Consider the following 12,620-nt stretch of genomic DNA (forward strand, 5'->3'; position numbering starts at 1 on the left):
AGCCACAAGATCCCCCCTCAGCCTTCTCTTGTGGAGGCTGAAAAGGTCCAGGTTCCTCAGCCTTTCCTCATAGGGCTTCTGCTTCTCATGCAACACCAATACTGATGAAGGTGCATAGCATGAGGTTCTCCCTTGATGGCACTTGAGGTGTCCAAATGCTTCTGGTATGTCAAAAATATATACTGGTCGGAGCCTCACAGGTTTGTTGATAATGCACACGGAGGAGGTGAAACCAGCTTATAATCTCTAAAACATACTGCCACTGCAGGGTTTGCAGGAACAGGCAAACAAAATGATTGCAGCCTCCCACCTTGATGTACATGAGGCTTGACAGACAGTATTTTGCTGAATGAGAAAACGCCCTTCTTAGTCACAAAGTTACTAATGTAGCAGAACCACACACTAAGCTCACGTTGCTTGGGCCACCACTATGAATATGAGGTTCCTAAAGTGGCCTGGCTTGATATCAGTGGAAACTGTAATGCTTGGCAACACTGAATTTCAGCCCACTCACATATACAGGAAAAGAAATGTGGGCATGTAGGATGTAGTTCATTATTAGGACAGAATAGGTTTCATAGTTAGTAGGGTCGGAAGAGACCTGAGCAGATCATCAAGTCTGACCCCCTGCCATGGCAGGAAAGAGTACTGGGGTCAAACGACCCCAGCAAGGTGATTGTCAAGCCTCTTCTTAAAGACCCCCAGGGTAGAAGCCAGCACCACTTCGCTTGGAAGTTGGTTCCAGATCCTAGCCACCCTGACAGTGAAGTCGCGCCTCCTGATGTCTAGTCTGAATCTACCCTCTTGCCAGCTTGTGACTGTTATTTCTAATCACTCCTGGTAGTGCTCAGGGGAACAGGGACTTCCCCAGTGCCTCCTGATCCCCTCTGACTAGTTTGTAACAGGTCACTAGATCCCCCTCAGCCTTCTCTTGTGGAGGCTGAACAGATTCAGGTCCCGTAGCCTCTCCTCATAGGGTCTGCCCTGCTGCCCCCTGATCATGCGAGTGGCCTCCTCTGGACCCTCTCCATGTTGTCCACATCCCTCTTGAAGTGCGGCACCCAGAACTGGACACAGTACTCCAGCTGCGGCCTGACCAGTGCCACATAGAGGGGGAGGATCACCTCCTTGGACCTGCTCGTGATTTATCTCTGGATGCACGACAAGGCGCGGTTGGCTTTCCTAACTGTGTCCCCACACTGCCGACCCATGTTCATCTTGGCATCAATGGTGACTCCAAGATCCTTTTCTGCCTCTGCACTGACGAGAAGGGAGTTCCCCAGCCTCTAGGTCTGCTGCTGGTTCTTCCTCCCCAGGTGCAGCACCTTGCACTTGTCTGTGTTGAATTCTATCCTATTCTCATCGGCCCACCCCTGTAACCAGTCTAAGTCTGATTGTAGCCTATTGCTCCCTTCTAGCGTGCCCACATCCCCCCACATCTTAGTGTCATCAGCAAATTTGAACAGGGTGCTTTTTACCCCCTCGTCCAAGTCGCTGATGAAGATGTTGAACAGTGCGGACCCAAGGACCAAGCCCTGGGGGACCCCACTGCCCACATCCCTCCAGGTCAAAAATGACCCATCCACCACCACTCTCTGGGTGCGGCCCTCCAGCCAGTTTGACTGTGTAGGTGTCGACACCACAGTCCCCCAGTTTTTTAATGAGAACGGGGTTATAGCACTATAAACTGGTGCACCATTACTGTGGGCTCTAACAAAGTTATTACAGGATGATTGCGCTGTTATCATAAATTTTTATTTGGTATCTGACAGTTAATCAGTAAGATGATAGGCTGTAGCAGAGGTTCTACATTATTTATGACTCATGACAATACTGCCACTCGCAATGCAATGAAATAAATAATAAACTGCCAAGTCTATAGGACTGCAAGTGATCCTCCTTTTTTTAGAACTGTGTCATTTGGCGAACCAACAGGACTCTAAATCAAATTCAAAACTAATGAGATTCTAGGGAAACAATCATCAAATGTTGTCACACACATTCAGGGAAAACATATTTAGTAATTAATGCTTTTGTGACAAAATTCATCTTGCTAATTGCAGCCCTTGCAAAAGAAAACACGAGCATATCCAATTTACTATACTGCCTTAAAATAAATGTTCTCATAAACTAAAAGCAGTCCACTACCCTCCTGCCTGCATCAATATAATTAATGATTTTTTTCCTGAGCTCATTATCTTGAATCTTGTAGGCTATTTAAAACTGGAAAACAAATACCATCCCAAGTGTAAATCACAGACAAACAGCATACAGAGGCATAGCTCACCTGTCTGTTTTTCATGCCTCAGTATCATTTCAGAGACTGTTTTCAGTCAGATGCATTGTGTCAAATGTCTAACAAATGATTTTCCAAATGGAACAGATTTACATTTTTTTTTTCCCCGGGAATGCAACATGTAGTTTGGCAGCCCGCACTGCAGATCTGGCATGGCCACAATATCACTCTCTCAGTGCAGGGGGTCAAGACAATATGGAAGCTATAGGCACAGGAGTGGGATCCATGAATTCAGGACCCAGCTCTACAGGGGGGCTGCTAAGACCTCAGCCAAGTGGCTGTTCTTCTCCATGCTCTAATTTTCCACAACATAAAATGAGGACAACAGCTCACCACACTCTTGATCAGCAGTGTCAGAGATGTGGTCCATAGGCAGGATTCAGCTTGTGAGTCTTGGACTGATCCTGCAATGGCATGTGGCACGTGCTTGCCCTGACCCCGCATTGGGTGCACGCAGCCAGTCTGGCACACACTCTGGGGCTGGGTTAGGTGCATCAACCATCCCTGAAGACCAGAGCCAGGACACTGCACTAGTCCAGTATGCACGCAGTGTGACCCTGGACAAGAACCAGTGCATGCTGCATGTGGTGCATGGGGCTGGATCCAGTTTACACACTGTATGCAGCACCCCACCGAACCAGCCCTTCTCACCGGTTCTAGGCTTGTCTGGATTGGGCCCACACCGGCCTTGCCAGAATAGGCACCTCATGCAGTTCAGGCTCTGCATATAAGCCCCAGGCCTTAGCAAGCACATATTGCATGTAGCACACAGGGTTGGTTTGAGGCACATGCTGTATGAGCAGCCTGTGCTAGACCAACCTTGCACGCTGGTTCCAGGGATGGGGCCGGTCTGTGGGTCTGATCTAGCCTGTAGACCGCTCCACAGTCTTCATCCAGCCTTTGGGGACAGATGAGATGGACACCCCTGCTCTAGATAACGGAGGTAAAGGTAAGGTTGACTTCTTTCATGCTTGTAAAACCCTATCAGGCCTTTGGTTGTAATGCAAGGCATTCTCCTTGTTAATATAATTTTGCATTTGTTCTAAATACAGGACATCTACTGATATCACTTGAGGGCAGCAAGAGTTCAGGCCATTCAACAGCTGCCTTCCCTCTGGAAAAGAAATCTTCCATACAAAGAAACAGAAAATGCTATCCCTTTGTCCCAGTACTGTCATTAAAGCAAGTTAATGTTTTGGACTGGCACTGGAAATCTTGAATCTGTGAATAAATATGCATTATGCGTTCTATATACTAAATAAATGTGTCACTCTATATTACACCACAGGCACAACGTGAATTGTTAGTGCTTTGCATTACAGAGACATTAAACTTCCTTCTTTATCATTCAAGGAAATTAATCACTCTCCACTAAACAGAAGAAACACCAAACGAACCCAAGAATACCAACCCTCTCCCTTTCCCCAGTAATGGATGCACTGCACCGCCTTAAGCATTTACAATTGACATTATTAGGTACATTCCTTTCCTTCTGTTCTGAGTAATGCTGCACATCAGACAATAGATTTATGAAGCCATTGTGCATGCAATGACCATGATACTTGTAACAGTGTCTTTTCCCCAAGGTCTTGATCTGATGGTCACTGACATCATTTCTTAGTTCACAGTCATATTCAATGGCATTAGGATTAGGCCCGGAGTACCAGATTCTTCAATGAGAAATATTTTCATTGCCCTGAATCAGAGTTAAATCAAGATTCTTGTGCAGGACCCTGCAGAAAACTCCTAATGGGATTTCTCTTGAAGGGTGCAGACACACAGAACATTTACTATGGAGTAATTTACCCCAGATTTCACTGGACATGTCTGCATAAGATGCTTACTGCATATTTGCCGAATAACACTGTATAGGAATGTGTTGCAGCAAGAACTGAGCTACTAACTTAATGCTGCGCAGTAGGCTATTGCCTAGTAAGTAACACTAAATAACCATGCAGCTGCACTACTGTGCAGTAACTCTAGGTACTGTGCATTTTGTTAGTACTTTATTAAGAAAGTATTGAACTAAATGAGCAGTATCTAAGGCGCGTTAACGAACATGTAGGAGCACCCACTCTGTAGCAAGGAATGGGGACAAAGCCACCTGCCCCAAACAGTAGGTGCAATTACAACATCTGTCCATGGGGTGTCATGAGACCCGATTGACACTGAAATGTCCCCTGCTACTACGTAAGAGGCAAGAATTCTTGTGCGTGATATTTTTTATTGGACCAACTGCATAGTTGAGGTAGCCATAGACAGGATTTTGAGGACCACATTACCATTCCTCAGGTTTCTCACAGGAACTAACACAAGATATATCACAGGAAGAGATCCACTTTATTCGTCTTTCCCCCCCTCTATTTGGCACTGGGGAGGCCACATCTGGAGTCCTGTATCCAGTTTTGGGTACCCCACTACAGGAAGGATGTGGACAAATTGGAGAGAGTCCAGCGGAGGGCAGCAAAAATGGTCAGGCAGCTGGGGCACATGCCTTGTGAGGGGAGGCGGAGGGAGCTGGGCTTATTTAGTCTGTAGAAGAGAAGACAGAGGGGATTTAATAGCAGCCTTCAACTCCCTGAAGAGGGGTTCGAAAGAGGATGGAGCTGGACTGTTCTCAGTGGGGGCAGAAGACAGAACAAGGAGTGATGGTCTCAAGTTGCAGCAAGGGAAGTTTAGATTAGATATTAGGAAAAACCTCTCAAGAAGAGGGTGGTGAAGCACTGGAACAGATTACCAAGAAAGGCTGTGGAGTCTCCATCCTTGAAGGCTTTTAAGACCTGGGTAGACAAAGCTTCGCCTGGGATATTCTAGTTGGGGCTGGTCCTGCTTTGAGCAGGGGGTTGCACTAGATGTGACCTCCTGAGGTCCCTTCCAACTTTGATTTTCTATGATTTTAAGAATACTATGGGTACCTGAATGTTTGCCTGTGTCTATCCAGACCACACAGTTGATTTGATAAGAGATATCACCTACAAGAAATATTGCCTGTCACATATTTCCTGCACCATTACAACAGCATCACCTCAATGCTACTCTACTACTATGGCCTTTTTCTGATAAACCATCCCTTGAGACTTTCATTTCAGTGGCTTCCAGAGAGGAGGAGAGGGAAAAGGGTTGCAGGGCACAAATGGGTCGTATTCTACCTGGTTTCTTTCAGACATCAGGAAGTCCAGTTTTCCACCGGGGAGTCCCAGTTCTATAAAAGTCTTTACGAGTCGCAGATCCGCACTGTTACCTAGGAACACAGAGAACTTCATAAAACTTTTCATTTCATGCTGAGCCAAATAAAAGAGATTACCATCCATGCATCCAGCAGATGCAATGCAGACCACTCAGGTTTTCAGTCCAAGTGTTGCAGCGTGCATATGGGCACCATGCCAGATGCTTTCCCCATCAGGGCAACAGATAGAGGCTCTGTCCTCCCACCTTCTATCTAGCCAGAAGAGATTAAGGTGACCAGGCTGTAGCCTTTTCAGGAGTACATTGACTTTGTCTTGCTCTCCCAAACCAAACACAGGGGTACATTGGGGTGGTCTATCTGCTCTACGGTCTCCCAGTGCACTGTACCTCTGGGGGAGATCTCTCTATGCGCTACAATACAGAATTATGCCTAAAGGTATAATCCAGCTCAAACACACCTTCCCTTGATATATATACTATTAACGGCAGGCTTTAAAAAAAGCTTTCCTAGCTCACAAAAAAATTAGCAAGATCTCCAAAATGAGAAGGTGCCTTTTCCTAGGACAGCTCTTAACCTACGAGGTGAGAAACACAACCTCAAGTCCCTGATCTCACTCCAGGTCACCTGCTTCTCTGCTCCAAGCACCAGGTTTCATTCTCCCTGTCCCCAACACCCCCACCCTTCTATATTTGATCAGCATCCTAGAACTAAGAAACCATTTCTATCCAAAACGGTACATTCCTGCAAACAGTTTCACTTTCAGTTGATTGGCATTTTCCAATTAAACAACACTTATTTGGAAAAAAAAAACACAAAAAAACCTGCAGCCTGGCTCTGTGTGCTACTCTCAGTACTACTCCTCACTCCCATTTCCTCAAAAGCCAATCACCTTCTCTCCCGATGACATTTTTTGAGATAACATTTTTACAGCATCCTTAAAAATGAATTTTCTTTCAGTGTGACAATCAATTCCTCACCTAGCAAAACCTGGAAACAAATCTGAAAGTACCGTGCCCCTTTATAAATCCTCAGTACAACCACCACTTGAATACTGTGCCTAGTTCTGGTCCTCAAACCTCAAAAAGGATATAGGAGGATGAGAGAAGATACAGGGGAGAGCAACAAGGATGATCAGTGGTATGGAGGAGCTCCAACAGGAGAGACTACACTAGGCCTATTCAGTTTAGAAATGAGATGCTTGAGGAGGGATGTGATAAGGGCTTACAAAATACGAAATAGTGGAGAGAAAGTAAATAGGGATTTACTATTTACTGCCTCTCTCAGTTCAAGAGCTAGGGGTCACAAAATGAAATTAGTTGGTAGTAAGTTTAAAACTAACGAAAGGACGTCCTTTTTCGCACCGTGTTTAATTAAAGCACAGAACTCCTTGCCACCAGATTTGTCTGACTCAAAAAGTTGAGCCAAATTAAAAAACACACTGGACAAATTCTTGGAGGAAAGGGGCATGAGTAGCTGTTGAGCGGGGCAGTGAGGGGCACAGCCTCTGAATAAGGTCTTCTTAGACTTTAAATGCTGGAGGCTGCAAGTGAGAGAGAGAAAGCAGGGAAAACCCTGATCAGACTCAGTTCACTCTCCCCTTCAGCACCTATCTGCCACCGTGTGCCACACAATACTGGGCAACATGGACCTACGGGTCTGACCCAGTAATTGGTCATTCTTATGTGTTTAAATGGTAAGGAGGTTGTGGGCATTTTTATCAGGCAGAAAGGGATTTTTAAAGGTCTGATTTTATGAACGCTCTCCCTTTTCTAACAAGTCTTGATACACTAAATACTCAAAATTTCTGCACCAACCCTTTCTAGCTACAGTAGATTAAATGTTATATTATAGGCCGGACCATGAGCTAGCATAAATTATTCCTATGAAGCTATGATATCTTAACGTAATTGGAAATCTAGCCTTATGACATTTTTCCCCCATCTGAACAACACCTTTGCTGCGTTTCTGTACAGCCTTTGTGTTCAGTCTTACCATCCAGTCCATGGACACAGACAACCAGGTGAATTCCATCTTCCAAATTTTCTTCCTCTTCCTCTGGTGGAAAATATGGGATATCAGAAGCTAGTACAGATAAGTCACTGTACAGAAATCCTTCAATCTTCATTTCTTTTTTAAATTTTTCTTTGGCCTGATAAAAACTGGAGAATACACTAATTAATCACAAGTAGGAACTGGGTGTTCAACAATAAACCTTTAAACTAGGAATGAGCAGGACAGCATTGGAAAAAAAAATGCCATTTGCAGCTTTGAAGGTAAAGCTCCATATACTGCATCTTCTAAGTTAAGATAACTCTGAGGGAAGTGAGAGAGATGATGGAGGGCTTGGTACACGTATCTATATCGGTTCCAAAAGGGGTTGGGTTGTATCCAGGGAGACAACACTTTCCCCCATACCACCTCACCTGCTAAGCACCAAGAAATGTTTGACATCCAGATGGACACATTAGAGATACGTTAGCAAAGAAATCTAAGCAAAATTAAGGGGAAAGAGAGGACACTGCCCTCTCCCCCAGACCTTAAAACAAGTTAATGTAAAGTTGAATGTAGTTATTTCATAGACGTTAGGGCTGGAAGGGAACTCATAAGATCATCGGGTCCAGCCCCCTGCCCCAGAGGCAGGGAGTCAGCTAGGGTCAAAGGATCCCAGCAAGATAAGCATCCAAACTTTCTTAAAAGTGTCTGGAGTAGGTGCTTGCACCACCTCCGGTGGCAGTCTGTTTCAGGCCTTGGGAGCTTGGACAGTAAAGAAGTTTTTCCTTATATCCAGCCTAAAATGGCCTTGGAGGAGTTTGTGACCATTGGTCCTTGCCATCCCTTGGGGCGCTCTGGTGAATAGGTGTTCCCCCAGATCCTGATGTAGATGTTTTGGAGATGTTCAATTTTATATGGACACTTAGCAGCTAAGTTAAGAACCAGTTCGTTGCCTGCAGATTTGGTCTAACAGTTTCCATCGTGACGTTTAAGGTCTGACACTTCAATTAATGATTTATGCGCCAGTAGAGGCAACCCAAGTTTATAAATGCCTGTTGCCTGCTGGCTCAGTAAGAGGCACCCTCCACTCACGGAAATGCCTCAGTGTGGAGTTCGGTCTCTGATCTCCATGAACTAAGTGAGAATAGTTTACCCCAAATCTTGCGGCCAGACTGTAGCTATCTCACCGGTGAGCAGTTACTCATATAAACCATCCTTTTGCTTTGAGTAGACTATTAGCTACATAACTGCTTACCAATATCAGTTCCCAAACTAGGGGTGGGCAAGTGGGACACTAGCTCTGACTGCCAATTTAGATGGGGGGCCAAAAAGGCTGCCCTCTGGAGAGTCTGGGCAGCAGCAAGTGCCACTCATGTGTGGTGAGCCATTGTGACAGCATCCCCCGGTATAACGGGAGCCTTTGCTGCAACAGCAGCTGGGGTCTTTCAGGCTCTGGTAAAACTCTCCTGTGCTCAACACTCACTCTCCACCCAGGGCACCAAAGTTCCCAGTTATGCCTCCAACCAATACATTAATAAGGACGATGTCACAACCCGTGTCATCATCTTCGGGCATTAAAGCCTCGGATTTAGCAAAGCACACGAGCAAGTGAAGAGCTGTGTCGAACAGCGGAGGAATTAAGCGCACACTTAACTTCAAGGACAAATGTAAGTGCTTTGTTCAATTTGGGCCTGGAGCCTACCAACCGTATCTTGGCTAGAACAGCAGACGGCAGAAGCGACGGGCATCAACCGAGGAAGTATTCAGTCATAACCCCTGCTGTATGCTGCCACTCGGGATTATAGAAGTTTGCGAAGAATTTAAACATCCATCATTTTACCCACCTAATTAGTTTAAGATAATTGCCTATGTCTCCATATTCTCCCAGTGTTGAAGCAAAGACAAAAGTAACAGAAGCATTTATAGTACGTCAGATCCTGTAATATGCTGTTAGTGAGCAAGTCAGTGCAGGATATTGGAGAGGAGGCAGAAGGGAAGGAAGGAAATGCTAAGACATTGCACTGAGAGTCAAGAGACGGGGGTTCAGCTCCCAGCTCTGACAGACTCCCTGCACGAACCCTTTCCAACCGAGCCCCATGGGAGTTGGGTGCCCTTTCATCTTTAAGGACCTGGACCTCAGTGTCTGTCTCAATTCTCTGTCTGTAAAAGGGGAGCTATAGTCTAGTTTCATTCCCCTGATTTTGTCCATTTAGATTCTCTCTACTTTAATGCCTCCAGAACAGGGACGGCTGCACAGAGACTAGCAGACTGGAAACCTCAACTCTTGTTCGACCCTCCAGGCATTATCACAACACTAATAAAGGCAGTAATTACATGCTCTTACTTCAGCATCCTTTCATTGGCCTCTTCATCCACGTCATCTGAATGAAAAGAGACAACTCCGAAAGAGCCCAAGGGCTGGCGCGTGATCGGGAACACAGCCTGCTTTGAAGAGAAGCCAGCCGTAGCTGGAGTCTCTTTGAGCACAGAGGAAAAGGGAAGACATGTGGCAGTGCAAGACACAGACAGGTTAACCACATCGCCAGCCTTTCTGCTCTCCAGGGCTAAGCCCTCTGTAGCCACAGGATGAAACCCAGTGCTGTTAGCCACAAGTTTGTGCTCCCTCTCATCTGGATCCTGAGGATACTTGCTCTGAGAGGGCCCTGAAGCAGGGTCGACGAATGGAGGTGCATCACCGAGTGTGATTTCTTGTAAATCCTGCATTTCCTCACAGGGCGCCAAGCCTTCACTGCTGCACTCTCCTCTCGTTGAATCAAGTCTGGCTGATGCCTCCACAGAAGCTGGAAGAGTGTAGCAGAAGTCTGGCACCTGGCTCACGCAGTGGGAGAAATTCTCCACATCTGATATACCAGCAATAGAATAAAAGTCTTGACCTATTTTCAAACCCTCAGGCACAGACTGAAGTGTCTCATTTGGGTGCTTGCTATATGCATCAGCTGCAACTACATTTGTGTCCAAGTAGCTGCAGGTGCTTGGTGTTTTCAAGCCGCGCTTGCCTTTTCTCTGCACCAATGGGCATTCAGTGCTATCATCTGGGTGCTCCGTTACATTAACGGGTTGTTCTGCATATCCCAAACTACAGTCTCTTTTGGTGAACATTTCCTTATCTTCATCTTCCCCCAGTAACTCAGTGCTGCAGATGCCCTGCTTGACAGTGGCATTAGGATGCTCTCCTGAGGCAGGGCCCGGGTCCAACCGCTCACTTTGGGTTGAATTTTGAGAGTCAACAAAGCCCCCCATTAAGTCGGTTCTTCTGTATTCTACTTGCAAGTAGCTTTGCAAGTTCCCCTCCACCACCTCCAAGGCTGCTTCATCATTTCTGGATAAATCCTTGTCATCGATGGACTCCTCTGGACTACTGATCTGGGGAGCTGAAACCGATTTGGTCAGCTTGGTCAGTTCTACCTCCCTCTCTTCTTCCTCAAATGGCAAGGAGCTAATTGAGGTCAGCGATGCCTGAATCCCACTGGGCAAGCTCGTATTGCTTTCTGTGTGGCCTCCCTCCAGTGAGTTCCTGTGTATGGCATGCCTCCGGACCAGCTGGTGCAGAATCTCGCGGTCGCTGGGCAGGTCCAAAGCCCTGCTACGGGCATCGGACCAGGCCACCGAACTCGGCTCGCTCTCAATGCCAGAATCCGAGATTATGGATGAGGACCTCTTTATAGCTCCAGAACTCAGGGTAAACTCCTCACTTTCCTCAGCTCTTTGCTCCTTTGGAAACGGCTTCACTTCAAAAGTACCAATGGGGAGCGCTTTCAAAGCGGGCAACAGAGTCTTGCTTTCTGGATCCCCTGGTTTTCTAAGGCTGTTTAGTCGATTTAGTGCAAGCTCATCTGAAGTGAGAGCATCATCACCATCCTTAGACGTAGCTGTTTTACTTAATTCAGCCTCACCTAACAAGTCATCAGTTCCACATGCCCCGTTCTCATACTGAGCACTAATAATGAATACGGGTTCGCTTTTACGGGATTCCTTATTGCTAGGTACCATGTGCATAACGCTTGTTGCAAGTCTATCAGCTGCTAATGATGCATCCACTGATGCCTTACAGTCTTCTGCTGGCCCCAAGTTAGAAACTGCTGCCTCACAAGAAACAAACAGGTTTTCCTGGGACACATCAGTTTTCCTTTGGCCTTCTTTGTTCACTGTATATACCTGAGATAACGAGTGCTGGGTCAAGCCTTCAGCTGCAAAAGCAGAAGCTTCAGTATCACTATAGATGCAAGTGGGATTCCCATTGATCTTATCCGTGTGTATTAGTAGAGGCTGTCTCCTGAATTTCCCCTTTGGTGATGCAATGTTATCATCTGAAGTGAGAGCCCCCTTGTTATTTATTAAGTCCATTTGTGTGCTGTCCAAAGCAGGACCCTCAAACGCTGGGTACATGCCCAAACTCTCCCCTGAAAGGAAAAAAAAGATAGTGTTGATAAGGATATACCAAAGCACCCCAATACAATATGGATTCATGGCTACACAAGAGCTCAAAACACCCATGTTTACTACTTACATACACACCCCAATAAATATTCTTCAAGCATTAATTGTGTTGGTCAAGAGTTACACCACTAAACAATGAGGGCATGTCTAATATTGGATGTTTCTAGTACATTGTAGCCATTTGCTCCCAGACATGCACTCCAGACCCAAACGTGATGATGTCCTAGCAACCAAGTTGCTCTCAAGATCTCACTCTATGGCAGCGGTTTCCCAATATGGGTACCACCAGCAGTATGCATCCAACCAGAAGGCATCAAGATTTATTATAATTACTTTATTTGACAAAAATTTGCTGGTGGTACTTAAGGTTGAACTGAAAAAATTGCTGGTGGTACCTAAACTTATATCATTTTAAATTAGTGGTGCACAACCTTTCAGAGTTTGGGAACTGTTGCTGTACACTGTGCTTGAGAACACATGCTAAAGAAAAACTTGGCCTTGCCTCATTGATGCCTCTGGGTTTTTGCTGTGTGCAAGAGGGTGGCCAGGGTGGGCTTGAGAGGGTCCCCCCTTAATGTGTGTTGGAGCTGTGTGTGCTTGGCATCTCCAAAAATCATGCAATTTAGTTACATTGATGGTCTAAAACTAGCACCGCTGTTTTCTCTGGGGTCAGTGCTGATACCACTC

The 12,620-nt window shown here is 45.9% G+C and overlaps 1 protein-coding gene across 2 annotated transcripts in view; it reads right to left on the bottom strand.

The window, feature by feature from the left end:
* Positions 1–12,620, bottom strand: part of FAM135B (family with sequence similarity 135 member B) — a 369,078-nt gene that overhangs the window by 7,345 nt on the left and 349,113 nt on the right. For both annotated transcript variants that reach the window (XM_019528199.1, XM_019528198.1), the window contains exons 13-15: positions 9,820–11,896; positions 7,476–7,642; positions 5,446–5,537 (exon numbers count right to left, since the gene is read on the bottom strand). In XM_019528199.1, coding sequence (XP_019383744.1) covers positions 5,446–5,537; positions 7,476–7,642; positions 9,820–11,896 — 2,336 coding nt within the window. The remainder of the gene's footprint in view (positions 1–5,445; positions 5,538–7,475; positions 7,643–9,819; positions 11,897–12,620) is intronic.

The sequence above is a fragment of the Gavialis gangeticus genome, unplaced genomic scaffold, assembly GCF_001723915.1.
Source record: "Gavialis gangeticus isolate Ggan-Ray unplaced genomic scaffold, GavGan_comp1, whole genome shotgun sequence".
NCBI lineage: Eukaryota > Metazoa > Chordata > Crocodylia > Gavialidae > Gavialis > Gavialis gangeticus.